Here is a 27,791-nt window from a genome sequence, read left to right as displayed (position 1 = left end):
TGCTAGTTCAGATACAGTTGCTGCCGAGACATTCCCGACAGAATTCAAACGGATTATCCAGGAAGGAGGCTACTCATCGAAGCAAGTCTTCAATGTGGATGAGACTGGTCTCTCTTGGAAGAGGATGCCTGAGAGGACCTATATCTCCAAGGAGGAGAAAAGAGTGCCAGGTTTTAAAGCGGCAAAAGACCGCTTGATGTTGCTGCTTGGCGCGAACGCTGCTGGCGACTTCAAGCTGAAGCCTATGCTGATTTCTCGAGCTGCCAACCCACGGGCCCTGAAAGGTTACTCTAAGGATCACCTTCCAGTCATTTACAAGGCAAACAAGAAGGCATGGATAACCAGCGCCATATTTAGCCAATGGTTGAATGTGTACGCTGTCCCTGCACCGAAGGAATACTGTGCCAAGAGAACCTTGACTTCAAAATTCTTCTAATCGTTGATAATGCTCCAGCTCATCCTCCCATTCTCGATGACTTGCATGACAGTGTAAAAGTTGTATTCCTGCCTCCCAACACGACAGCACTGATGCAGCCTATGGGCCAAGGCATCATCACCACATTCAAGGCATTTTACTTATGCCGCACCATGGTCCAGCTGCTCAAGGCTACAGACAGAGAAAATAAACCAACGATCCAAGGGTATTGGCGTGGTTTCAACATTCTTCATGCAATTGACAACATTGGCAAGGCATGGGAAGAGGTTTCAGAAAGTTGCCTGAATGGTGTGTGGGGTAAACTGTGGCCCGAATGCGTCAACAGTTTTACAGGATTCACGGACTTAGTCCCAGCTGTGAATAGGGATATCCTCAGCTTGGCTAGACTGGCAGGCTTTGATGAGCTGGAATCAGAGGATATTGAGGACGTCCTGGCATCCTACACAGAAGAGCTCACCAACGAAGATCTGCAACAACTAACAGAACACAGTCCCGTTGAAGACGACGACGACAAAAAGAACTTCAATGAACGCTAACTTCCATGAGGTAGGCAGATTCGTTGAACATGTTCCAGCAACCAATGCAAATGCTTCTAGATGACGACCCAAACAGAGAACGTAGCTCACAGGTTCAACACAGCATTGATGACAGTCTTGGTTGTTACACTGAGATCTGTAAGGAGAAGAAGAAGAGTAGCACCAAGCAGTCAACACTGGATTCATTTGTTCGTTGCGGGACGACAGAAGCAGCTTCTTCATAACAGCCGGCAGCCGAGGAGGAGCAAACAACAACGGAGGAGGAACAAACTTCAATGGAGGAGGAACCCCAGTCAGCGCAGGAGAAGGCAGCCATATTGTCTCAGTAACCCTCCTCCTCTCCCACTCCCGCCGTCCTCCTCCTTCGCTTCACTACCCACCACACACTCGCTCTACCACCTCCGCCCATCGGTGAGTACCAATACAAACTTAGTACTGTAGTTCTATATACTATTTTCTATAGAAATGGCAATGATTTTCTGTATATGCAATGTTTTTCATGGGGCAAAGGAAGGCTGGGGAACGTAACTCCCGTATCCTCTTATGGGGAAAATTGATCAGCTTAATGTTGTTTTATATATATATATATATATATATATATATATATATATATATATATATATATATATATATATATATATATATATATATATATATATATATATATATATATATATATATATATATATATACTGTATAGTAGTAGTAATTTGTGATAATAACCTGATAGTCTGGAGAGACATTCTCTGACATGATCAGGTACATCATCTGGGAGAAAGCTTCATCTGAACCATTGAGGAAAGCTTCCTGGATGCACTGGTCCATTTCTTCTTTCAATGTGTTGTCCAACTCTGTATTAAGAAATAATTGATGGAATCATTACAAACATTGCATGTTGCAATTAAATCAGATACAGGTTGTACCTCTCTAGTCCGGCAACCTCGGGACCTGACCGGTGCCGGACCATGGAAATTCACCCATTTCCTGGATAGATAGTGACTTGTGCATACACTTGGAAGCACTAGCACCACTTTCACTGCTTCGTGGTCTCTTTGAAGATATATTGAAGGGTTTAATGTTGTACAGTAGGTTCTCAAATTTCACGAGTTTTTAATTCAACGTTTTTTATTTGGACATACAAAAAAACACTTCACAATTTAAAATTTCGACGGCGAAAACTCGAATTTCGACGGGTTTGAGCAGCCCGCCAACGTTCAGACATGCACAATTGTGTAAACAGCGTCATTTTTCTATGTACAAAACATTCATTATTGTTTATTACTGAATGTCTTTTTGATTGAATTAATGTTTATGTGTGCAAAATGAACAATACAATTCATTAATAATACGTAAAATATTAAAACACATGAGGAGACGAGACAGCATTGTTTTCGTTAATGTTTACAAAACCAGTGACTGATTGGTTCTACAGTACATATAAAACTGAAGAAAATAAGACCCTGGTTGTAGCTGTAGTAAAATTAATATGGTTGTTTTAAGTAATGTTATTTAATGTTAATAAATGGAACTTTGGAAGTAGCTAACCATTAATGGTATAGAAAAAAGTGAGATCACGTATGTAAGTGAGCACATGTGTAAACATATCGTCATTACTCTACATAAGAATATGAAAGCAACACTTATTTACTGTTCATATATATTCTAATTAATGTTTCTGAATTTAAAACAAAAATTCTACCCACCAGTGGTGGTAAAGTTGAAAACATAAAGACAGCCAATGTTGTTGTGTGTTTTTACTCGGATGACGAAGTTGCCAAGCCATCAGGTTCAACTCTAGCTAAAGCTGTAGAACATAAGAACTTTTCTGTGTTTTTTTAGTTTTTATTTAACTTTATCTGTGTTATTTTCATTGGTTTATTAGGATGTTGCTTTATTACAGGTAGTAATTCGCCAAAAAAGTAGGGTAAATAAGGCCAAATTTAGACAAACATCGAAAGTACCAGACTCAAATTAATTTTCTCCATGGGCAAACTAAAATTGTTCCGGACCACGGGAGTTTCTGGACCACAGAATGCCGGACTAGAGAGGTACAACCTGTACAATACATGATAGGAAACATGAAAATGTTGAGTTAACCAATACACATCATGAAACCTGATTATTACAGTAACTGAGGCATAACACTGAGTTGTCAAGACTCAACTCATCACAAGAAGAACCCAAATACTATACTGTACATCACACCATTGCCAGGACCTGAGTGAGACAACAATGATGCTCGACACACAACACAGGCAGATGAGGAGGTAAGGATGACAGTATAAAAAGTATCCTACTATATATCACTTCATCTTTCATCAATATTTGAGCTCAGGTTCTGCTCTGAAATCTTGATCATCACTTACTATGAGACATTCCAGGTGTATGGTCAAGTTCCATTTACTCGAACTTCCAACTTTATGAGGTAGTATTAAATGGGCTACAGAATTTTTTTGTCTAAATTTTGGTGCGTAGTTGTGTCTCTGAGTAAGGTATATGATACTTCAGCCCTGAAAGTGAAATATCCTGTGATTATATATACTGAAGTGAATGGTACATGAGAAACCACTCTCACATTGCATAAAGCTTATTTTAAGACTCAATGAACTAGTAAGAGTGTTCAAGTCCTTGTCTAAATATCTGCAATATCAGTAGAGTCTTTCAAATCAATTGTTATAGCTTTGTTTTTGACTATACGGTATACGTTTTGGGCCAACTGTAAACTTCTATGACGATTTTACCGAATAAACATTAGTCAACAAGTCATATGCCAAAACTGTAAAATAAGTTGAACATATCACACATTTTCACACAAGGAGAGAGAGAAAGGGGTCTAATAGCTTTTGATACTGGAAAAAAAACTCTCAGCCTATCCAATATATTCTGTGCTTCTCTAATTGCATGTTCAATGGATCACAGGTTCCAGAAAACTCCAAATACAGGAGAGAAGGATAGAGAACAACATAAAGGGACACACATTAGAAATATTACACACACAGACACAGACACACCATCATACTATATTGTACATACAAAAGGAATCCTTAGCCCCCGACCTGCTTCAAAATACACCACATTCACCCTGCATACAGTACTAAGGAAGATGAGTCGCAGGTTCATCCATCTAAAACAACCATATATGAAAGAAGCCCAAAGTGCATAATTCAAAATCACTATAAAATAATATTACCGTAATTTTTTGCTTGACTGGCAATAAATGACCTGTTGGGTGAGGTGACAGCAGCTGCCCCAGACATATCACAGAGAATCTGCTGCGACATTTGCTGCGTCCACGCTGCAGCGGTCTTCTGTCCACTCTGCCGTTGATCCAGTTCCTTGGAAGCCTTCACCATCTCTGGAGTTTGGTAGTTGGTGCTGGAAGAGTATATAACTGTGTGTAATATGATCTCCCCCAAAAAATTGTGTGTGTGTGTGTGTGTGTGTGTGTGTGTGTGTGTGTGATCGCCATAAAAAAATCTAAATGTCAAGGTACTTTTTTTATTGACAGCAGTGGCCTCAAGCATAACAGTTACCAAATATTCATAAAAAAAAGTCCTCCCCTTAGAGAGCAGCTCCCATGGGAGAAAAGTGTCTTAAACAAGATGAAATTTAATACTCACTATTTCAAGACATCTTCTAAGTAATACTCCTTCACTGAGTAACACCTTCCAGGAACTATTGTCAAAGATAAGATAACAAACTGTAAGTAAAAGTGGCTAACAATGAAAAAAAGAAAGTGAGAAAATTATGTTCACTGATTTACATCCTTATTGCTATCATAGTAACAGCAGTCGGATTAATGAAAACCTGCCCAGACTCAACCTTGCACACTGGTCCACCGAGTACAGTATAACTCTCAAGTAGTAGACTTGATGAGACTAATCCTGAAAAGGCTACACCTCACACATTACCGGACGTATACAATAAATTTCATATTTCTCTCATGAGTACAGAAGTTGCAGAAGAGTCCCACAATAAAAGTATTCACAGACACACAGTGTGACTATTGCATCCCCCACCCACCCTGACTTGGGATAATAAACACCAATAAATACAACGAGAGGGGTAACTTACCATCGATCACTGGACAGTTGTTGAAGTACTTGGCATAGAGATTAACATCCAGCGCAGCGGACATGAGAAGAAGTTTAAGGTGCCGGAACTTGGGGAGGCAGTCTCGTAGCACTAACAGGAGGAAGTCTGTGAATCGGTCTCGTTCGTGGACCTCATCGACGAGGACTGTCACAGGGAAGAGATTCTCAGTTATGGAAAGTGATTAAATGGAAGAATTTCACAGAAAAATTAATGTACTAAAATCTGTGACAAGCCAAAGTTAGTTCTAATTAATGTAAAGCATATTATTTGGAAGTAGACTGTTGTGGAAACCATTAAATGCCACTGACGGACAACACAAAGCACAACGCAAAAACACAACCCACAAATACAGTGAGTGCAAGGGCGTGACCGAGTAAAAATTGCACGCCACTGACGGGTCATGTGATAAATTATGTAATACCTGATAACTCTCTAGATCACTTCACATCTTTCTGTAACATTACACTACGTTTACACAAAATATCAGGTTCCTAACTGATTTCATTTTTAGTGTATGGGAATTATTTAGGGTTCTAGAATAAAAAAAATCAACCCATACTGCATTACTAATCTTGTACAGTAATATCTCTCATTTCGCATGATGTCTTGAATAAAGACGAAAGCTAAGGTACTCCGTTGTTTCCATTTTCCCGTGTGATTTTATCAAGATTTATCTTATCCACGTTTTCATTGTAGATTATATATATATATATATATATATATATATATATATATATATATATATATATATATATATATATATATATATATATATATATATATATATATATATATATATATATATATATATATATATATATATATATATATATATATATATATATATAATAATCAAGTATAGTAAAAGGCAGAGAGAGACCTTTCCCACTTACTGTGCGTCACACTGGCAAGGGAAGAGTCGCCCCCCATCAGGGTACGTAGTAGAACTCCGTTGGTACAGAAGGTCAGCAGAGTCTTCGGTGATAACCTTTAAAAAAATAAAATAAAATAAAAAACAATAAATATTTGAGTCAAGTACTGTACAGCATTAAGTATTTCTCTCTACAGGTGGCAGTTCATTCGTATCTTATCTGAAGCCTATCACCTGTCATAACCCCGTATAAGGTTATGTATGGACACGTACACCCTTTGAATTTTGTCACACAGTGCTTAGTACATATACAGTATATACCCCTGGCGATTTAAATTTCGCACACGGTCAAATTCGAAAGAGAACCAATATGACATATTATTATTATTGCAATAATAGAATAACTGGCAACTTGGAATGCTTGAGGGTGGCTAGAGGGGCTTATCTCAATGTTGGATCAGTGTGATAAACCATATCACGGTGTAAGACCCTTAGTAACGAGGAAATTGTACAGCATCTGTTTCCTATGGAGCAGCGTGAACCCGAGGATGTTGACAGTGTTACCGAGTGCTGCTTTACAACTCGTGGTGATAGTGACTCTGATGACCCAGAATATATTCACATGGCCAGGCTGCACTCTCCTCACGTGAGCGTCGTGCCTCCCACAGCTGCCACCACCTCCCAAGCTGAGAGGATGTAGATGTAAGGTGACAGGAGCTATGACCTCGCATGACAAGTGTTACCACCACTGACACCTGATAATGGTGGTGGGGGGGGGGTAGGTGATCACAGGTGCATTGAGGAGGGGGGAGTCAGGGTAGATGATTACAAGTGCAGGGGGGGTTGGTGATCACAGTGCAGGGGAGTCAGGGTAGGTGATCACAGGTGTAAGGGGGAGGGGGGGTTATCGAACAAAGGAATTAGTCATCAGCAAATTCATGGATAAGTTTACCATCAAACAACCCAGAGGGAGACGATATATATAAAGATTTATTTATTTAAGGGTTAGTGTGCAAGATTTTCACTTAACTTTGAAGTCAAGATATAGTAGGACTTTTTTAACCCCCTTGCATATGTGGCCCTCTCTGAGTAGAATAAAGTTGTCTGGCATTAGCTAAACAAAGTAGTAAAAGTAGTGTCCCAGTAGTGAAGAAGTGAGCAAATTTTGGTGCAGGTGGCGTGGCTAGTTGGTTGGTTGGAGTGGGAGGAAATGTGTGTGTTTGAGCCCCTTGTTATTAGAGGGATTTCTCTGCTCCTGTTATCAACGTTTATGACAATTTTATGATACTTTACTGTGCATGAGAGGCATTGAAGGGTGTCATGGGACCATTCTGTCAGGCCCAGGTGTAATAGAATTTACTTAGTTGTGATTTAACCATGGATGAAGCTCCTGCTAGGTGGACTAGAAGGCTATAAGGCTACTGCTGGTGATTGACAACTGCCCAGGTCATCCGGAATCCTTAATGTTTGCCCATCCTAACATCGAGGTAGCCTTTCTCTCAAAGAACTGCCTCACTCACCCAGTCACTTGACCGAGGTGTTATTGCTATTTTAAGACAAAATATGTTGCTTGAAACTTCACCAGGGTCAGACAAGTGCTGGAAGAGGACAAAATGGATGTCAGGCAGTGTTGGAAAAAGTTTAACATTGCCGACTGCATCACATTAATTAAGAAAAGCACTGATGATCTATCTTCCCACTGTGTCCACTCATACTGAAAGAAATTGTGGCCTGAAGCCGTCAAAGACTTCAGTGACTTCCCTGTATTTATCGATTGAATGGCTTACTTTACGAGCTATGATATTGAGCGTAGTATCTGCATTCTTTTTCCTTAATAAGTCAGGCCAGTGTATACTCATCTCCTCGCTCATCCCATCATAATTTCCTTTGTAATATTTGAACCTGGACCGTTTTTGTACATCATTTCTACAACACCTACCATATTGGGTTGATGTACCCGCAGTATTGTTACAAACTCCGCTCTCATGTCGAGGAACGTGTCAGTACAGTGGTCCCTCGGTTAACGAACACAATCCGTTCCTGCAGGTTGTTCGTTAACCGAAACCATTGTTTCAATGGGTTTTTGGGTAATTGGTTCCAGCTCACCGAAAATTGCCTAAATTCAACAAAAATGGTAGAAAAGTTCACTTACTTTGAGGTGTGTATGTAGAAGGCTCCTGGATGATGATGATGGGAATTAGAATGGGGGTGGAGGAGAAGGAAGAAGAGAAGGCATTGGGGTGGAAGAGAAGTCACCCCATGGCACCATTTCACCCATAAAATTTTAGTTCTCTTGGTGTATTTCAAGATTATTTTCTTTAAATCAACACTGCACTGCATTATATATTGTCAATATGTAAAATATATTTCAAAATGACCAATAATTTGCTTGGAAACACAGAAAAAAAGCGTTTAGTTGAAGAGTCTCAAGCAAGATGTTACCTCCAGTGAAAACAGAGAGAGACTAACGCCTGTTTGCTGTGTTAAGAGGCTGGATGCCGCGCATTAAACTAGTCACTTTACCTTCAATTATGTTCAATAATTGTTAAAATGACTAAAAAATTGAATATTAAACTATTAAAATCATTGAATAGTATAAACTTCTTGATATTTACTAAAATAGTAAGGAATTTAAGCCCTAGAACCGATTAATGTATTGGCGGACTAATACTAAAGCTGGTTGACCGGCCAGTGCAAGCGAAAATATGTTGAGGTCGGTTCGTAAGAAATTCGTTAACCGAATTTTTGTTCATTAACCGAATTTAAGAATCTTATGGGAGGCAGTTCATTAACCGAAATTTCGTTAACCGAGGGACCACTGTATTAGCGTACATGACTTTCAAGCTGGAAATTGTCCTCTGCAATGTCTCTGGTCTTGGTATTGTCTCCGGCCCTCCTCCATTCTGTGGTTCTGTGCTGGTGTTCTTGTTCTCACTACTCACGCCTTGTATATAACCCAAGTACATCCGTCCCAGCTCCTCATCGACTCCTTCCCCCTCTGCTTCAAGGACTCCAAGAGTTTTTTGTGCTGTTCCTTTTGCATTACCGTGCGATCTGGGTTTATGAATATTCCCTGAAATGTATCGCTCCTTGCTAAGTTTTTTGCATGTTGATCCTCCTGCCTTTGCCCTAGCCTCCTCATGCCCTGAGTGGGAGCTGATAATTTCAGCGCCCCATCACAAATATTTTGAAATTTGAACTTGTTGTGTGTTATACTTGTTTCAGCTTCCTCCTACTGGCTCTCAGGGACTCTAATCACTGTAATGTTGTTTCTACGCTCTGAATGTTCCCGTTTCTCCTATTCTCCCACATTAGTAGGTCTACTCGTCGTCAATTCATTAATGCACTTCTACAGTCCCAAGCCGCTGGAGAACCTGTTTGGATCCTGAATTACTCTCCGTCGCTTCACTGTGAGGCGAGTTAGCGAGGTGAAGGGTGAGTTGATGAGGCAGGAGGTGTTGTGACGAAGCACTTCAACAGCACTGCTAAACCATTGTCTTATAAAATTGTAATTTCAAATTTCTATTATAAAATTACTGTACTACCATGGAAATTATTGACAATAATAAGTGTGGTTCCAAAATTTGCTACAATGACTTCATATATATCAAGCATGCCACTCACACAACCAACTTGTGGTGGAAATGTGACCAAAGAACCAGTGGTCGCCGTCAGGGCAGCGTGACAATAAACTTTGCTCCATTACTATACGTTGTGATTTTTTTATATACCTACATTACAATGCCACGATACTGTGCATTTTGTCATCAATCTGTAGATGTTGTCTACATTACTGCCAATTAACAACCACCATAAAATGCATTTGTTAATGATACTTAAACAAAATGTCAATGTCTTCCTTGTCAAAATTTTGTTACTTTATTTCCATTCACAAAAAAATCCCCCCCCCCCCCCCCATAGAGTGCTGGATCTGCCCCTAGGTCACTCCTGCCTGTCTTCACTTCATAGATCAAGTCCCCCTCCATCTTCACCCCAGGTCTTCATAAATCACTGTGCAAGTACTTTAATCTTAAGTGTGGTCACAATCTCAGATTCATAGTCCATATATCTCTGCCAAATGGATCCAGAGAATATTAGTGAAGTGTGATACGAATTAGAAAATAATTTTACACACTAAAAATTATGTCACAAAATTCTCTCTTACTTACTTGCTTTCCAGTCTGATCTGATAGCCAACTGTATACCCCACTTTCTCTCCTCTCTCTGCTGCCACTCTCTCTGCAATAGTTAGTGCTGAAATTCTTCGAGGCTGTGTACAAAATATACGACAAGGCTTCCCCAATGACGAGGCTTCTTGGAGTAGCATTTGTGGTACCTGGGATATAAAATATACATAAAACATTAATTTTCTCTTCCCAGCTTTATTGATATATTTAGAGTACCAAAATAATTATGTTCTATGGTATGAAAATAAACAGTCACATTAGAAGCATCATAAGTAACCTGTAAAAAGAAAACCAGGAAACAGCTACCCATATCTCAATAGTACAGTATTCCAATTACATCTAAATACCTCAAAATATGTTTTAAATGTGTTTCAAAAGGTTCTAATTAAGATGGAAGAGGTTTTCAATTGGGAAGCTGATTATAAATGGATGGAATAGGTTTTCAATAGGGTGGGTGCAGAAGGGTAGAGTAACACAAATAACAACTAACGCAATACAGTACTCGGCCCAAAGCTTCCAGGAGGAAGCAGACTTCTGTTATTCATCTGTCTAAAACATGGAAATGGCTGACAGCTATTAAACAAGGAGATACTACTGCCTGGAAAGATATTGGAAGCATAATGTGTTGTCTAATGGTAGACTCTGCTGCTATATGGCATCCCGAAAATTGTGACCAAGTCCCAGGTTGCTGCTCTGACTTTCTACCTCATTTACACACAATTGCAGGGTCTCAATTATTTCTCTTACTATTGCCAACACAACATACATATAGGTATATTGTTTCTCACTCTTGATTTTTTTTCATTTTTGCATTTCTTTATTATCATTATTATTATTATTAACATTATATTAGCCCCCCCCCCCAGGCCCCGATGTGGGTCAGTAACCTGTACCCGGGTGGGCTAATCCCCGTAATAATTTTTTTTAGGGGACCGGGGTCGGCGATTAATCCGAATGTCGGTTAATCAAGGTTTTACTGTATTTTTGTATTTATTATTATTATTATTATACAGTGAGTTCTGCTATAACGCGTGTTTTGACAACGCGAATTGGCTCTAACGCGATTTATGAATAGAGGAACGATATTTGTATAACGCGAACGCTTGTTTGCTGTAACGCGATTTTTGCTTGCTATTTCTCCAATTTTGTGGTATTAACTGTGAATATGGTAAAGAATAATATCTCCAAGAAGCGTTCTGGTGATCGCATTCCCGGTGATGATCGTAAAAGAAAGGCTATAACCCTTGAAGAGAAGCTCGATGTTATCTACCTCAAAATCACCCTTCTCCCCCATCAAGTTATATTCATATTTTTTCAAGGTAAAGTGTTACATTTACTGTATGATTTCATTATTAGATATGAATGTAACATTTATTTAGACTGTGCTAACCTGAGTTGTCTTGCCAGATCCAGTCTCTCCACACACCAAGATGACCTGGTTGTGGTGAACGGCGGCAAGGAGTTGGTCCCTCATGTTCCATATAGGTAACTTCCTCGCCTCTGCCGTCAGATCGCTGAGACTTGGCGGCGGCGGAATCTGTGGCGGCCCGGGCGTCAGACGGCCCAAGGATCGTAATACACTGAGGTCTCTTACTGAAACCATACGAGTTCTTCATTATACTTCACTATATTTTATGTCATTTATATTATCTTTCTTCATAATGTACAACTTTTGTGTTACAAAAATTGCAGAGATATGGGGGAAAATAGTACAGTACAGGAGGAAAGTGCAAGACCAATGTGGACAGTAACAATTAAGGCTGCACACATCAACTCTGAGATCTAGGTGTATCAGTCATGACATTTAAGACATCAGGGTAAAACTAAAGACTTACGTTGATCAGATTTAATTTTTTCACATGTGTCGTATATTCCCAGAGAATCGGGTTACCCTTTAAATACTGTCAAAAATAAATACCAGGCCTGCCCTACGTTAAAAAGACAAAAACAAAACAAACACAACCCCAACTCACACTCAGGATTCATAAGTCGGTCTCTCTCAGTGGCTGGCAGAAGGTCCTGTCGCTCCTTGTTGGTGACCGGGCAGCGTTGCAGGAGGCCTAAGATGGTGGAGCGAGTAGGATCAGCCAGACTAACCACAGCCTCACTGCTCATAATGGTTGATCCCTCTTTCTTGTACACTGTCAGGTAGCGGGAGGAGCCTTTCCTGAAATCACAAGAGCAACTGTAGTTTTAAGGTCGCTGCCCATTATATAAACTGGATTTATTACCATTAACCTGTTCTCTCTCATTAAAAAAATCTATCTACAGTACCTACCTTATCTTCTTTACTTAACTTACCTAACTTATCTTAGTCACCTCATTTATCTTATTTACCTCACATATCTTAGTTACCTCATTTATCTTATTTACCTCACTTATCCTTCCTATTGCACTCTCCCATTTTTGTGTGTTCGGTGCATCAAAGGCAACATTCACCTTAAAGGAACGTCAGGAAGGGAAGGAAGGAACGTCAGCTTAAACAGACATTCCCTTAGTTAAGCCTCGTTCCCTTAAAGAAAAGGCAGTAGCTAGAGCAGGGGAGAGCGGGGCAGCTGAAACCATTTCAGTACCGTGGAACTTGTATTTAACGGACTAAGTGTATTCAGTATGAGAGGTTAGTCTGTTAGATCAAAATCCGTAAACTGGGGGTCTCACTCAATACTGTACCATCACTATAAAGCCAATGTTTCCTTACCCTCGACTTTTGCTCTTGAAGCCCATCTGCTGCGACAAAAAATGGATGTATTTCCTCTCCTCTGATGTGAGGGATGATGGTAACTCCAACTCTGAAAGCACAAAACTGTATATAAGTTTTATATCAATGATACAATATGCATAACCTTACTGATGTGAAGCCTGTACTGTACACTCACTCCGCTAACTATCTTTACAGAGTGGTCACATAAATTTCAAAAGGAACGCCACGATTCCTGTTGTCTCGGTAGGGTTGTGCTATACAGTACTGTATTGTCTATTCCCCCTTACTACCATATAAAGTTTCATTAATACAGAGGGATGGAAACAGCCACAGAAAACTGTATTAATGAGAGGACATTTCACAATCATGACATAACAACATCTGTAATTTTGACGGGAAATATTTTTACTTTCATCATCTTCGCCACTCATTGGCTCGTTAGCCACTTGGGCGGTCAGTCACATCTCTGTTATGCACTGTTAGCAAGTACTGGGCATGCAATGGCTCCTGAATGTATCTGAACCTACTCCAGTGTTGGTCAAGTCTGGTCTTGAAAAGGCTCACACTCGGTGCCGTCACAAAACTCTCTGGCAGATTGTTCCACTAGTTCATAATTCTCCTCTGAAAAAGTTTGCCCTTTTTCTAGATTTGTGGCTTCTTCAACCTTGAGCTGTGACCCCTAGCAATCATATGGGTTTTGTCCTGTATAATAAGCAGTGTCTGGAGCTTCCCTGTAGTGCACTATGATATTAAAGGATTTCTCAAATATGCCACATTTGAAAACTTAAAACATAAAGAATATCAATGACTTTTAACAACAATGATGATGACTATGACACTGAGATATGGTAAGAACACTCGTGCAATGCATGTAAGAGCAAAAAATTAGTTCATCATTTTGCTGAGGAAAAAGCACCAGTTCAGTTTTCTTTACAGTAATTCATAACCAAATGTACTGTAGTGTATCACAATGCTTTGACCTGTATGATGGAACATGCACAACAATATTGTTTGGTGTTGGTGGTGCTGCAGTAACGTGTGTACAGTACTTTACACCACTGGCCCAGGACACACATAGAGGGGTGTCTCCCACTACCAAACATCACAGGTTTCCTCTGGGTAAACCAGATTCCTTATGAAGTAACACTAGATAACAAAGAACAGGCCAACCACCTGCATGGCCAGTAAGCTGATAAGTGAGAAAATTTTTAAATAAAATTTAAAAATAAATATTTGTGTTACATGTCATAAATTTTCTAATATAGTCAGTAAACCTTACCTTTCTGGTCATCATTTTGAGTGAGTTTCTTCAGTGCCAGGGCTATGGTAATCTTCAGCTCCTCACTAACCTGGGCCTCATTCACCAGACGGTTTGGCCCGCGCCGACGGCCCATTTTGACCTGTCCAAGATTAAGTTCTCTTTAATTTAATATTAGGTAATATGATGCAACCAAATGAAAACTAATTACCTGTACACATAGGTTAGAAATTCCTTGGTACTAACAGTATAATATAACTCATATACCGGTAATAGAGAAAAACAACCAAAGATATACCGTACTGCACTGTATTGCTTAACTAAGAATTAATTCATTAAAACAGAAAAGTCCCAAATTTCCCAAAAAATTATGAAGTAAATTCTATTATCATCCAAAGAACATCTTTGGGTGATAACAGTCTCCACCTCTATTATATACAATAATAATAATAATAATAATAATAAAAATGATAATAATAATAAAGAAAAAATACAGCCACTCCTTGAATTACGACGGGGTTAGGGACCCAAATCCAGGTCGTAAGTCGAAAATGGGAAAATAATAAATAGAAAATCTAAAATGGGTGTCTCTTTTTCTTCTCAGCACCAAAAAACTCTCACTTTTAAGTATGACAGCCATTTTAAGGGGAATTACAAACGAAAATTTTGTCAGTACACAGCGCAGTCACTAAAGTCGGGACTTGAAAATACGTAATTTGAAAATTTTTTGGTACGACTGGGGCGGTTGTATGTCCGGGTGGTCGGAAGTCAAGTAGGTCGTAAGTCGAGGAATGGCTGTATAATTACTTTACTCTATAATATTTGCGTTGGAAATTTTTATTTTTCAATTTCTCTTAAGTAGCTAAGTAATAACAACGATGCAACAACATTTCCCTATACCTGTAATTTTAAGTACAGTTTTACCCCGCCTAACGCGGTTTCACTTAACGCGTTTTCGCATATACGCGGTGCCTTGCCAAAGCTGAACTTTCACTTAACGCGGATTTTTTCCACATATACGCGGTGAGTGTCCGAGACGCTATTTTTAGATTTGCCCCACCCGCCACCCTGCCTGACTGCCTGTTTTAGCTCATAAAATTCATACAAATTACCAGGCCAGAATATAATTTACATTGCTGGAATTCTTATAATTTGGTGATCATTTTGAATATAAACATCATATATTTTGCTTTAAACTTACAATTTTTAGATAAAATTTTTTCTCTAGGTAACTATGGTATCTTTTGTGCAAAATATATGACATTTATATTCAAAATATTCCTGGTCTTACAAGGAATCCAGCAATGTCAATTATATTATCCTAACTTTAGTTTGAGGTATTATTTATTAAAATTTAGTGGTTATCCCACACATCTCCTTGGGACGGTTGGTGGGGGGTGGGGGGGAGGGAGGGACCGACCGACCATCTGTTACCCTGTGAAGAATTATTATTTTTTTTTATTAACTGAAGATATTTGTTTTAGCTCATAAAATTCATACAAATTACCCGGTCAGAATATAATTTACATTGCTGGAATTCTTATAATTTGGTGATCATTTTGAATATAAACATCATAGATTTTGCTTTAAACTTACAATTTTAGATAAAAATTTTTCTCTAGGTAACTATGGTATCTTTTGTGCAAAATATATGACATTTATATTCAAAATATTCCTGGTCTTACAAGGAATCCAGCAATGTCAATTATATTATCCTAACTTTAATCTGAGGTATTATTTAATACTAAATGTTAAAAACCCTGGAAGGGAGGATTGGTGGGGGGTGGGGGGGAGGGTTGGGACTGACCGCGCGGTTGGAAGAGGGGGGGAGGCAAGGTGGGGTACTTTGATTGACAGATAGTGTTGTGAAGATTATTATTTTTTTTATTAACTGAAGATATTTGTTTTAGCTCATAAAATTCATACAAATTACCCTGTCAGAATATAATTTACATTGCTGGAATTCTTATAATTTGGTGATCATTTTGAATATAAACATCATATATTTTGCTTTAAACTTACAATTTTTAGATAAAAATTTTTCTCTAGGTAACTATGTTATCTTTTGTGCAAAATATATGACATTTATATTCAAAATATTCCTGGTCTTACAAGGAATCCAGCAATGTCAATTATATTTTCCTAACTTTAGTTTGAGGTTATCCCACACATCTCCTTGGGACTGGTTGGTGAGGGGTGGGGAGGGACCGACCGACCATCTGATAACCGGCTGTGAAGTGTGAGAGGGGGAGGAGTTGAGTCCATTATTTGAATGGACATTAACTTAGCGACTGTATTTCTCATTTCTCTAAGTGTTAATTGTGTGCATGTACCATCATAAAATTAAGATGTTATTTTTACTACAACATGGGTATGTGCCTTCAAAAGTGGAGTTTGGGGGGTGGCGGTTTCTATTGGAATTAATCCCATATGTTCTGTTGTTCATACAGCGGTTCATAACCGGGACCCTCTGGGTTCAATTGATTGGCGTTAAGTGGGGAGTCTAACTGTACTGTACAGTCGTGTATCTTAAAAAAAAAAATTGGTTCTTTACCCTTCATCTGGCCACGCTACGCTCTCTCGGCTCAGCGTGCTACCTCTCACCAGCGGAACGTCACAGCATACCCAAGCGACACCAAGCCAGTCTCTGTTACGTTTCCACATCATTCGTGTGTACTTTAGTGTTTTTGCTCTAAATACTGTACTCTAACCATACAATTGGCATCCAAGGGCACATCAAGTGCTACTGATGCTAGTGTTGTGAAGAAGCAACATAAGACCATTACCCTTGCTACGAAAATGGATGTTTTAAACCGGGAGGAGGAGCCACCCGCCTGGTCTCAGTGACTCGCCATCCTCTTCCTCCTCTCCACTACCCACCACACACACTCGCTCCACCACCTCCGTCCATCAGTGAGTACAATACAAAATTATTTAGTTTATTTATATACCTGTATATAATATTTTCTATAAGAAATGCCATTGAATTTCTGTATATGTAATGCATTTCATGGGGAAAAGGGAGGCTCAGGAACGTAACTCCCGCATTTTATCTATTTCTTATGGGGGAAATTGATCCGCTTAACGTTGTTTGGTATAACGTAGCGTTTTCGGGAACATAACCCCGACGTTAAGCGAGGACTTAATGTACTTGATATTAGAGTGAGCCTTTTCTGCTTTATATGCTGGGGGAGACTGAGGGGCAGGGCTCCCAGTTAGGTGAGATTAGGTTGGCTGGGTTAGGTCAGTTTGGTTGGGTTATGTCAGTTTGGTTGAGTAAGGTAAGTTAAGGCAGGTTCTGTGTCTTGTCATTCCCATTTTCTTGTTTAGTATCATACATATAGCATCTGAAATTTTGGTGCATTTTAATAATTTTCTTCTGGTGATAAAACGTTTCCTCCACCTTTACTTTATATTTTCGAAGTGGTTAATTGACCGGTATTCCCAACCGAATACCCATCAGTTATTTGACCGCACCAGCTGGCCGAGCAACCAACAGCTATTTAACCGGGACCCGCGGGGATGTGTATGACATAAATGGGATTCTGGTGAGGACAGCTGTAGGTGTTAAACTATCATTACAGTATTATTTAAGTGTTGAATGTTTTATCACTACTGTATCTTCATTTAGTCGTCTTGCGATACCCCGATAAGTCTCACTTTTATCATGTTGTCCCCCCAAAAAGTATCGTCAGCCACGTGGTCGATGTGATTCGAGGTTTTCTGAGTAATGTTGCTCGACCTGTTTCAGTAGTTCTACATCCGCGACCTTTGAGCATGGATGACTACAAGGTCTACATTTTCGAACAATATATACAGTAATACTGTATAGCTTTATGGATTTCATGTTATACTGAAGTATCTAACATGCCATACAAGGACGACTCCCTCCCACAATCCTACCCCCATGTCTAGCCGTAGCTGATATGGCAAGCAGGCATATCAACTTATGATGATGCACTGAGGATCATACCAAAGCATTTCATCTAGGGTTTCAAATTGTAGCGATGGAAAAGCTAACAAAATTATTTGGGGGATGTACAGTAGCTAAAGCAACTATCTGTGCATACTTTGTGGGAAATAATAGAAGACCATGGGAGATAAATTGTGGTATATGAGGCCTGTCACTAGTCACACGCGAAATTTTGGAGCATATCGACCCCCACCTGCAGATAGTTGTTTTAGCTACTGGACATATAGTACTGTATATAATGTACTGTAGGTTAAACATAGAGGTGTTGGTTTTCTTAGCAAATTGATTTAGAATTTAATCTGATTTCATCTTCTTTGTATCCATAATCTTGCATACAGTACATTATTTGTATTTGATCGATTTTTTCCTAATAGTTTGAAATTACCAATAAAATAATACGGTACAGTATATAGAATTTTCTGTGGCCAGATGTACAGTAATATCTCTGTTAGCCGGAATCCCTCAAACCCGGAACTCTCCGATAGCCGGAATTGGAATTTTCTCAGAAAATCGTTCCCAAAGCAGGAATTTTCTGAAAAATTCCGGCTTTGGGACCGATTTTCTGAGGGACAATTTATTCCGGAAAATTCTGAGAAAATTTTCCCGGTACAGTAGAACGTCGATATAACGCGAGATATGTTCCAAGAGAGGTCGCTTTAAACTGAATCCGCACTAAATCGAAGTGTTGTTTCAATGGGATAATTTAGTTGGGTACTTATATAGAGAACTAATTTAAATCAGGTGTGCAAGAGAAGTAAAAATATTACAGAATAAGGTAATGTATGAGAGCACCGCTACCACCGGAAGTTGTTCGATTTTGTTAATTTTGTCCATGGATATTCTTATCAATATACTGTAGTACATATATTAAACGAGGGGACATTTACTAGAACTTAATAGAACCTGACCTAACCAACCAACCAAAGAAACCAACCTAACTTCCTAGCCGGGGACGGACCCCCCCCACCATATTAACCATAAAGTACTTACTGTATTTTGATATCTGGTATGAATAAAAGCAACTTTGTTGAACCATTATGGTGTAAAATGTAAATTACGTTTTTGTGGATGTCAGATTACGCTCGGACTAAGTGGGTAGGTTGCGAACTGACGACTTGGTGAGTCGGCAGATTTTTCGGAAGTGTATTTAAAGTAAATAATTAATTTCTTCACATACAAAGCAAGTAGAGAATCATTTTAGTGTCATATAATCAGTTTTTCACCATGTTTTATCCTGCAATTTCCCCTCATCTTTCATGCCCTGACCAATACAGGCAATTCATGATCAAAGATTGAGAAAAACTAGAACAATAAAAAATACTTATAATTCAAATAAAACTTAATAGTATTTAAGTTTAAGTCATCCCTATGTTTTTTGACGTCTTGAATGATTTTGAGGTAAAGATTCGTTTAACGTCCCCACCAGTTTCTTTAGAAAGAGTTAATATTTTGCTATTTGGACTTTAGATATAGGTCATGTTACCTTTCAACATTTTGGATAGTCATTATTTTGGAGGTAATGTCAAAAGTTGAATCATTTACTGTAAACACTCTTCCGAAAAATATGCCTGTCATCTGTTTGCACTCTCACAACGACCAAAAATGTAAAATTACACCATGACGCTTCAACAAAGTTGTATCCACTGGTACCACATATCAAAATAAGTACTTTCTGTTTAATTTGGCAGGGTGGCAACCCTCTGGCTAGTAAGTTAGGTAAGGTTAGGGAGGTTTCTTTGGTTGATTAGTTCTTTATATCTCTGACATTTTCTCATAACGGAGATTCCACCCCCCCACCCCCAAAGGTCAGATTTTAACAAAGCACACCAAAATACACGAGAACAATATATTTCCCTGTAAAAATGAAGGGTGCGTTGAAATGAATCTTTACTAATTGATTTAACCTAACCTAACCTAACATAACCTAACCAGCATATCCTATCCACAGAACCCAGAAACCGTATCTAACCTGACCTAAATCCCTAATATTCCCAAGATGACCAAAACTTCAAATAATAAAAAAAAGGTTGTTGTCTCCTTTAAAATACTGTACATACTTACTGTACTATATATAATATAAAGAACTTATGGAAAATGAAAAAACTCGAATAACTCCTTCTGGCGGTAGCGGTATTATCATACATTCCCTATAATAATTTGACATATACTGTATTTAGAATATGAACTCCAAAATATAACTTCCCAAATTGTTCTGACCGTTTCCATTATCACCCACAAGCTTTGTACTCTGGAATAAATATATTAGTACATGTTTTGTTCTACCTGCTCCTTACATATACATCTTGACAACACACAAATATTCATGTTAATTCTGATAGACAGTGTACAAAACAATAAACCATTTTCTCAGATCAATGCAGATTTGGTCGTGTACATTGAAGGGGCCAGGAAGGTATAACACTCATATTTAATCTCTACGGTGGCAGGATTAGTCATCACACACTAGCTCAATGTCTTTCTCACACCCATTAGTCATCACACACTCACTCAACGTCTTTCTCACACCCATTAGTCATCACACACTCGCTCAGATCTTAGTGCACCGCGTTAATACGTTGCTACGACTTACGGGAGGCGGTCCAATAGTCACAACACTGCAGTCTGTTCCTCTCCTGACCAAAACAAACAGTTAACGAACACTTCCAGCGATCACAACACGCGAACACCTCCAGCGACAATAATACGCAAACACCTCCAGCGATCAACAACACGCGAACACTTCCAGCGATCAAACAAGCGAACACCTCCAGCGACAATAACACACGAACACTTCCAGCGGTCAAACAAGCGAACACCTCCAGCGGTCAAACAAGCGAACACCTCCAGCGGTCAAACAAACGAACACCTCCAGCGATCAAACAACAAGCGAACACCTACAGCGACCACCAACTATGACTATTTTCTTTGTTTCCTATCCAGATCTCCCAACTCTACCAACTATTTGGAACTCTTTGACAATCTCATTTCTTGCTACGAGTCGTTGCTATCCACACCCCAACACCGAGATCCTCTAATTAGGTAGTAGACAACTACCAAACAGGGAGGTACTGTAGCGTAGTGTGTGACCAGTAGTCTAATTTCTCTTTATGTTTGTCTATTTTATCTTTGTTAGGCTCACATACATACGTGCATGGAGGAAATTTCGCACTACGGATGGAAGTGAGAAAGGAAACTCACAATGGTGTTTTCTTTATATATACTGTATTACTGTATACCCTGTATGTACAGGGCAGTCAAGTGCTGGGAAGTTGCTGCGTAGTAGAGTTGCCGTGGAGGAGCTTATTTAGAGGAGGTCTTGTGGGGGTTCATGATGTTGTCTCACACTCAGGATGGTTTGGAGAAAGGAAACTCACTCTGTATATATATATATATATATATATATATATATATATATATATATATATATATATATATATATATATATATTGGATGTACAGTGCAGCTGGTGCTGGGAAGTGCGTGGCAATGGAGTAGAGAGAGCTGGTTCGGGAGCGTGCTCAGAGGAGGTGTTGCCTGCCTGCCAGGTAGAAGAAGGGCAGGTCACATGAGGTGAGGTCTTATATAGCGGAGGTAAGCGTAGCGATAGTTGACCTCGCTATGCTAAACTGGCATACAAAGACGACAGAATTCGAAAAGGGTCGGCTAGTCAGCGACAAACGGCAGTTGTAGTTGTGAAATTTCACTACAGTCTTCTCTGCTTAAAGCGTGGTCACCGTGGTGTTGTCTGCCCTCACTTGACTTGACTGACGTCTGTAGATAAGGTAGAGGCTATTGCTATTCAGTGGGAGGGTTAGGATTGGAGCACTTTGAATTTGGGGGGGAGGGCTGGTTTAGGATCAAGGTAAAAGAGGGAGGAAAATTGAAGTAAGAGATTAACAGTTTCCGGGCTCAACCAGATATGCTGAGCCCTGAGGGCATATCAGCCCCAGAAAGACTAATGTCACTAACAATAGACCTTCTATTCAAAGTGGTCACTGGACACCTAGCTGTGACCATCAGTGTCACAGGTCAAGTTAATTTTCTACGTCTATCTTATGATCTAATCAGAGATTGAGTTTGTCAGTAAAGAGGTGAAATGGAGTTATATATGCCTTCACAACTCTACTCGCCTGACCGCAGACCACATGGTCGAAACAGCCGTTAAGTCTTGGAGATTTTACAGGTTGACAGAATAGTTCAGGAGATTAATGACTTTCTTAAATAGACAACTGACAAACTCTAAACTACAACCATCAGATTCTCTGATGTTTGGGCAACAAAACAATATAACTTCAGTAGCGATCGTAAATCCAGGATAACCCCACGGACGACATAAAATATACCACTCTAGCTGGCAAACTCGACACTCACTTACTTGACAAGTTTTACTAACAATAAGGACAGTTGAAGCTTTCAACACCACTCACAATGGATATTGAAAGTTCCAACTGTAAACAGACATAACTAGGTTGCCTCACCAATTGCAGCCACAGTTGCAATTTCAAATTCTGTCATTACAAAGGAATAATGAAGTCTCGGGTACATTCAAGATTGAGAGAAAACGACGGACTCAGGAGTCCTGAAGCGATGAGAAAACGAACTCCTCAGATGGGGAACTTGAATAAGAAAGCATAGCTACATGTTTTGTGGGCTATTGAGCGTAATATGAATCGTCTAATTTATTGACTGACGTGTATGACCGTATTCAATAGGCAATGGAAACGATGAAAATAGATGAATACTTATCACTTTGTTTAATTAGGTACAGAAAAAATACCATTTAGATGTTCTCACCAAATCCAAATTCGTCTATACGAAAAAGGAATATAATTACAAATTTCCTTGGGAGGAGCGAACAACAATTGCCATTAGTGATAATGACTACACATATCATAACAAGTGTAATAATACAAGTTGGCAACACTTGCCACTAATACTGTAGGTCATGTACTGGTACAGATGAAGCTTGCTTTCACTCAGCGTCCAGCGTCACCTGGACAGACTTAATTATGCTGATAAGTGCTTCACATCCGCACGGTGATGTCGGCAACTGCCTCCTGTGCCGTAATTTACTCTGAACACATTTTTCAGTTCACCTGTTATAATCTTCCTCACTGAAGGATCCTCATACCTGCACAGCCACTCCCACAGTCCTGAAGTACCACATCCTCACCTCAGCTACACTGATCGTTTTTCACTGTAAACAGAAACAGGGAGATTATATTAATAGCTTCATGCGAAGATTACTATTAATAAGCCGAGGTCCTTATATAATTTAACACTTGCATATTAGACATTAAGGGAGATAATTTTTCTATAACTGTTGTAGAAAAAATAACATATAATGTACAGTAATTTGTTAAATCAAACCCGGTACAGATATTTATAATTTGCCCAACTTTACTGTATTTGGTGTAATACCTTTTGGCCACTGCTGTAGTCAGAGAGCAGCTCCTTCTCCACACGGATCTATACGCCTACCCTTCCTCGCCTTATAGAACAGATTAAATTCTAGATTAATAATAATTGGTATGATGAAATTTATTGACGAGATAAGAGTAATAGACAAAGTCACCGTCAGCTGATGATGTTGTCTCAGGCACACCGACACCAGGTGACCAATGTTAAGTCACCAACGTTGAATCAATAATTTATTGTCAAGTAAATAAGTAACTATAATAAAGCTGACTAAATATTGTGATCCTATGGCAAAAAAAGTATGGAAAACTTTAAAATTAATTCCTGACAATATTATTATTTGCCTCCTGGTTGAAATGGCGCCAGAAATACTCCAAATAAGGAGAGTAAAGGTTGGGGATTGTTAAAACAGTCGGCCGTGTATTGGTCGTAACTGTAATAATACCCCGATTTCGTAAAGTGGCAACAAGTGAAAATTTTCCTGAGTTGGTTGTCTGAAGTATTACGTTTCGACCTTTAATATACCTGTACTGTATCAATCTGTATATAAACATTCGACCGCGTATTCAGTGTTGTCATTCGTTCTTGAGGTGCCACGGAGAGTTGTACTTTTAAGTGTTGATGAACTAGTGCATTTTTAATCTTACGTGCTTATAAACCTATAGTTGTTGAAGTACTCTAACACCTTTATAACGTCAGCAAGGTGCCACGTTACAGTCGTTATAGTTACCAAAAAGAATACTAAACGGAAACAGTATATAACTTCACGTATGGACTTTGAAGATGTTAAAACTAACTGCTTGTTTGGTTGTGGACTAGTTTAGAGTCGTAATTGCGGGGTCGTTGACAAAGCTTCGAATCTTATGAGTAATTTTCGTTAATAATTATACATTTTATTTTAGCTAATGATGGTTAAAAGTAATTTGAAAATATGACTGAGACTATAGATGATGGCCAAGCGCATATGATGTTCTTTATGCCACCCAATCGGTAAATGGATAAGTGAATCAGTAAAGCGAACCAATGAATTAAGGAATCAAAGCACCTCAAGGGTTCATCACTCGCCAGTCACCAGTGATGTACAGTAACGGTGGCGGCAACATGTGTGTGCGCGTGGTGATACAGGTTTTGATGGCTGTTTCAGGGTTTACGTTCGCTGTTTGAGAATTACCCCCTGTACCTTGTGTGTGTGTGTGGCGCCGTAAGGACTTCCAGGACTTTGCGTTGTGATTATTAGCAGGTGAGTGCAGGTATGTTGAGAAAAATGTTGTGTTGTTGTACCGTGGGGTCCATGACTCGGACAGATAGCACTGCTATTAAGATGACTGTGAACCAAAGTTAGCATGTGGATATATATATAGTTATATATATATATATATATATATATATATATATATATATATATATATATATATATATATATATATATATATATAATCTTAGATTTGGTGATGGTTCATTGTTCTTTCCTGAACATTGATGTTGTACTGCAGGGTACTTGTCCACCTGTACTGGAACCTTGGTTTTATATAAATTTATTGACTAAAAACCATAGAGTACATACATACATATAGGGACATTTACCGCGGAGAACACAAAGTATTAGTAATGTATATTTATAGTATGGTACTTGTCAACGTTACTGAGGGTTTTATCGCGGTCCATCAATTACCCAAAAGTACCCAAATGTATATTAAATCAGGGTAAAATCTTAACGAATATATGTTTTACATCAATAAAACCTGATTAATAATGTTTTCATTGAAATGTAGTCAAAATAATGAAATAATAAACAGCGAAAAACGCTAAATTCCAAAGAGTCACCTATCCAAAATGGAGACACAATTACCGATGTTTCTGTTACTTTGGGGTATTTAACATAGCCGTAGGATTTACTTTTCGTTAGGTTAGGTTAGCGAAGTGCATCACGATGGATCTGAGTTATCTCCTTGTTCACGAACTCTCTGGAATTTAGCGTTCGCCAATACTGAAAGTTTTTCGCTGTTTATTATTTCATCTTACAAATTATTTTTACAAAATTACACTAAAAATATTATTAAACATGTTTTGTGTATGTATAACAGATATTCGTTAAGATTTTACCCTTATGTGCTATACTTTTGGGTACATTTGGGTACTTTTGGGTAATTCGTGGCTCCCTTTTATCGAGCGTATTCTTTTACAGAAACTCAAACATTGTTCTGTAGAAGTTTTTGTCAGGGGAAGTGTGGAAGGTCTTGTCGCGACAACCTACTTGCTGTTGTGCCTAGGTAAATTATGTAAAGATCATTACGAACATTCCAATTTAATGTAAGTCCTGAGTATTTGTACGGTTTAATTGCAGTTTCTCCAACCTTTAGATCTCCTTATTTGAAGTATTTCTAACTCCATTTCAACCAGGGGGCAAAGAATAATAACGTTAGAAATTAATTTTTCAAGCCTTTTGGGGGGATAACTCTAAAACGGTACTTTCCCCGAGAAATAAAGGTCAAATTCAATTAAATCACGCCAAAATACACAGGTTAAACTAATTTCTAAACTACTATGGCATATTGGCCGAAACTGCAGTTTACTTTCTTTAATGCAGGATTGTACTCATGCATTTTTTTATATTAAAAGTATTTACTTAAGAATATCTTCTAATATCAACTGCGCGGGGCTTCAAAATGGCCTCAAAATGCCCATGATATTGGTCAGATTTAAAAAAAACTTCTTCTGGGGGCTTACGGCACCCCCAGTTGGGCGGCCTCGCTCGCCATGTTTCCCCACCCCAACTTCTTGCACCCCCTTTTGATATTCATTGATTCGCCCCTGCCGCGACATTAGAATGCATAATGGCTGTACGTGGGTCTTGCTCTTTCTGCAAAAAGAAACAAAACGTAACACAGTTTTAGTATCTTGTTATTTAATGGGAGAATGAAGAGTCACATGGTCTGTCTGGCTGGCTGTTTATTCTCAGTTCTGGTTACCGCGTGCCTAACACATTTCGTAGAAGTAACATAATATATACATTCAATAAAGGCAGCATATAAACATACATATATATAACACAGTAATTTAAAATTCCATACATTTCCAAGAGATCATAAAAGGTTAGTAGAAAACTAGTGTCATGTTACTTGATAGATCTTCAGATTATACCTTTTTTTATGAAGAAATCTGAAATGACATTGATCGGCCCTTCTTGGATGTATCTTGAGTTCAGGATTATTTACTTGTCAGAATTTTACTAGCTGAAAAAAAAGTGTCTTGGAGATTCCATTAGTTTGTTGGTGAATCCTCAGAAAATTAGTGAAGTACAATAAATGAAATCAGAAATGGAATTAATGTTAGTTTTAACGGTAAATGTGAAGACTAGGGGTGAACTATTAATAAAGATAATTAAGTAAAAGAAAATACTCGACTAGTTTAAATGTTACCTCATTAACCCCATTGTTCCTTGGGGCTGATGTAAAATTGAACTCCTATAAGAAGTACCATATTTTAGTTGTACTCGACTTTTATGTATAATTTGATGTATTAACTCGTGCTTCTTATTGTACTCTCCTCTTATTTCTCTGTGAATTTTTACGACATATACATTATTTACAATATTCATGACTATAATAAGATAACACGCTGATATATGAAGATTTTCTGTGTTTTTCTGGTGGCTTTCGTAAAATAATAGTCTATGCGATGGAATAAAAGAAAACGGATTATCTCCCTCCAAGTTTCCCATTTTCGTGAATATATTTTCCTTCAATTCTTAGCGCATGAATGTCAGTCACTTACACATTTACATAAACATTATTATCACTATATTAGAACAGCCACTAAAGCACACCACCACAATTACACCCGACACACCACCACCATAAATCACACCCGACACCACTTCAATACCCACCCACACACACAGGAAAATAAGAAGTGGTAATACAACTAGTGGGATATCAGAGTGTCGTGGTAATACAACTAGTGGGATATCAGAGTGTCGTGGTAATACAACTAGTGGGATATCATAGTGTCGTGGTAATACAACTAATGGGATATCAGAGTGTCGTGGTAATACAACTAGTGGGATATCAGAGTGTCGTGGTTATACAACTAGTGGGGCATCAGAGTGTCGTGGTAATACAACTAGTGGGATATCAGAGTGTCGTGGTAATACAACTAGTGGGGTATCAGAGTGTCGTGGTAATACAACTAGTGGGATATCAGAGTGTCGTGGTAATACAACTAGTGGGATATCAGAGTGTCGTGGTAATACAACTAGTGGGATATCAGAGTGTCGTGGTAATACAACTAGTGGGATATCATAGTGTCGTGGTAAT

The 27,791-nt window shown here is 38.7% G+C and overlaps 1 protein-coding gene across 1 annotated transcript in view; it reads right to left on the bottom strand.

Moving 5' to 3' along the window:
* The window catches only part of LOC121865031 (3'-5' RNA helicase YTHDC2-like), a 49,116-nt gene extending 28,360 nt beyond the window's left edge, over positions 1 to 20,756 (bottom strand). The window contains exons 1-11 of the mRNA XM_042364347.1: positions 20,648 to 20,756; positions 14,106 to 14,226; positions 12,824 to 12,914; positions 12,099 to 12,292; positions 11,516 to 11,718; positions 10,108 to 10,274; positions 5,961 to 6,055; positions 5,047 to 5,211; positions 4,593 to 4,647; positions 4,163 to 4,347; positions 1,696 to 1,823 (exon numbers count right to left, since the gene is read on the bottom strand). Of these exons, the coding sequence (XP_042220281.1) occupies positions 1,696 to 1,823; positions 4,163 to 4,347; positions 4,593 to 4,647; positions 5,047 to 5,211; positions 5,961 to 6,055; positions 10,108 to 10,274; positions 11,516 to 11,718; positions 12,099 to 12,292; positions 12,824 to 12,914; positions 14,106 to 14,220 (1,398 nt within the window). The 5' untranslated portion in view covers positions 14,221 to 14,226; positions 20,648 to 20,756. The remainder of the gene's footprint in view (positions 1 to 1,695; positions 1,824 to 4,162; positions 4,348 to 4,592; positions 4,648 to 5,046; positions 5,212 to 5,960; positions 6,056 to 10,107; positions 10,275 to 11,515; positions 11,719 to 12,098; positions 12,293 to 12,823; positions 12,915 to 14,105; positions 14,227 to 20,647) is intronic.
* Between the last annotated feature and the right edge of the window lie 7,035 nt (positions 20,757 to 27,791).

This window comes from Homarus americanus, unplaced genomic scaffold (genome assembly GCF_018991925.1).
Source record: "Homarus americanus isolate GMGI-L3 unplaced genomic scaffold, GMGI_Hamer_2.0 scaffold2539, whole genome shotgun sequence".
Taxonomy (NCBI): domain Eukaryota; kingdom Metazoa; phylum Arthropoda; class Malacostraca; order Decapoda; family Nephropidae; genus Homarus; species Homarus americanus.
Note: the sequence above shows the minus strand (reverse complement) of the source record. Positions and strands in the feature narration are given on the sequence as shown.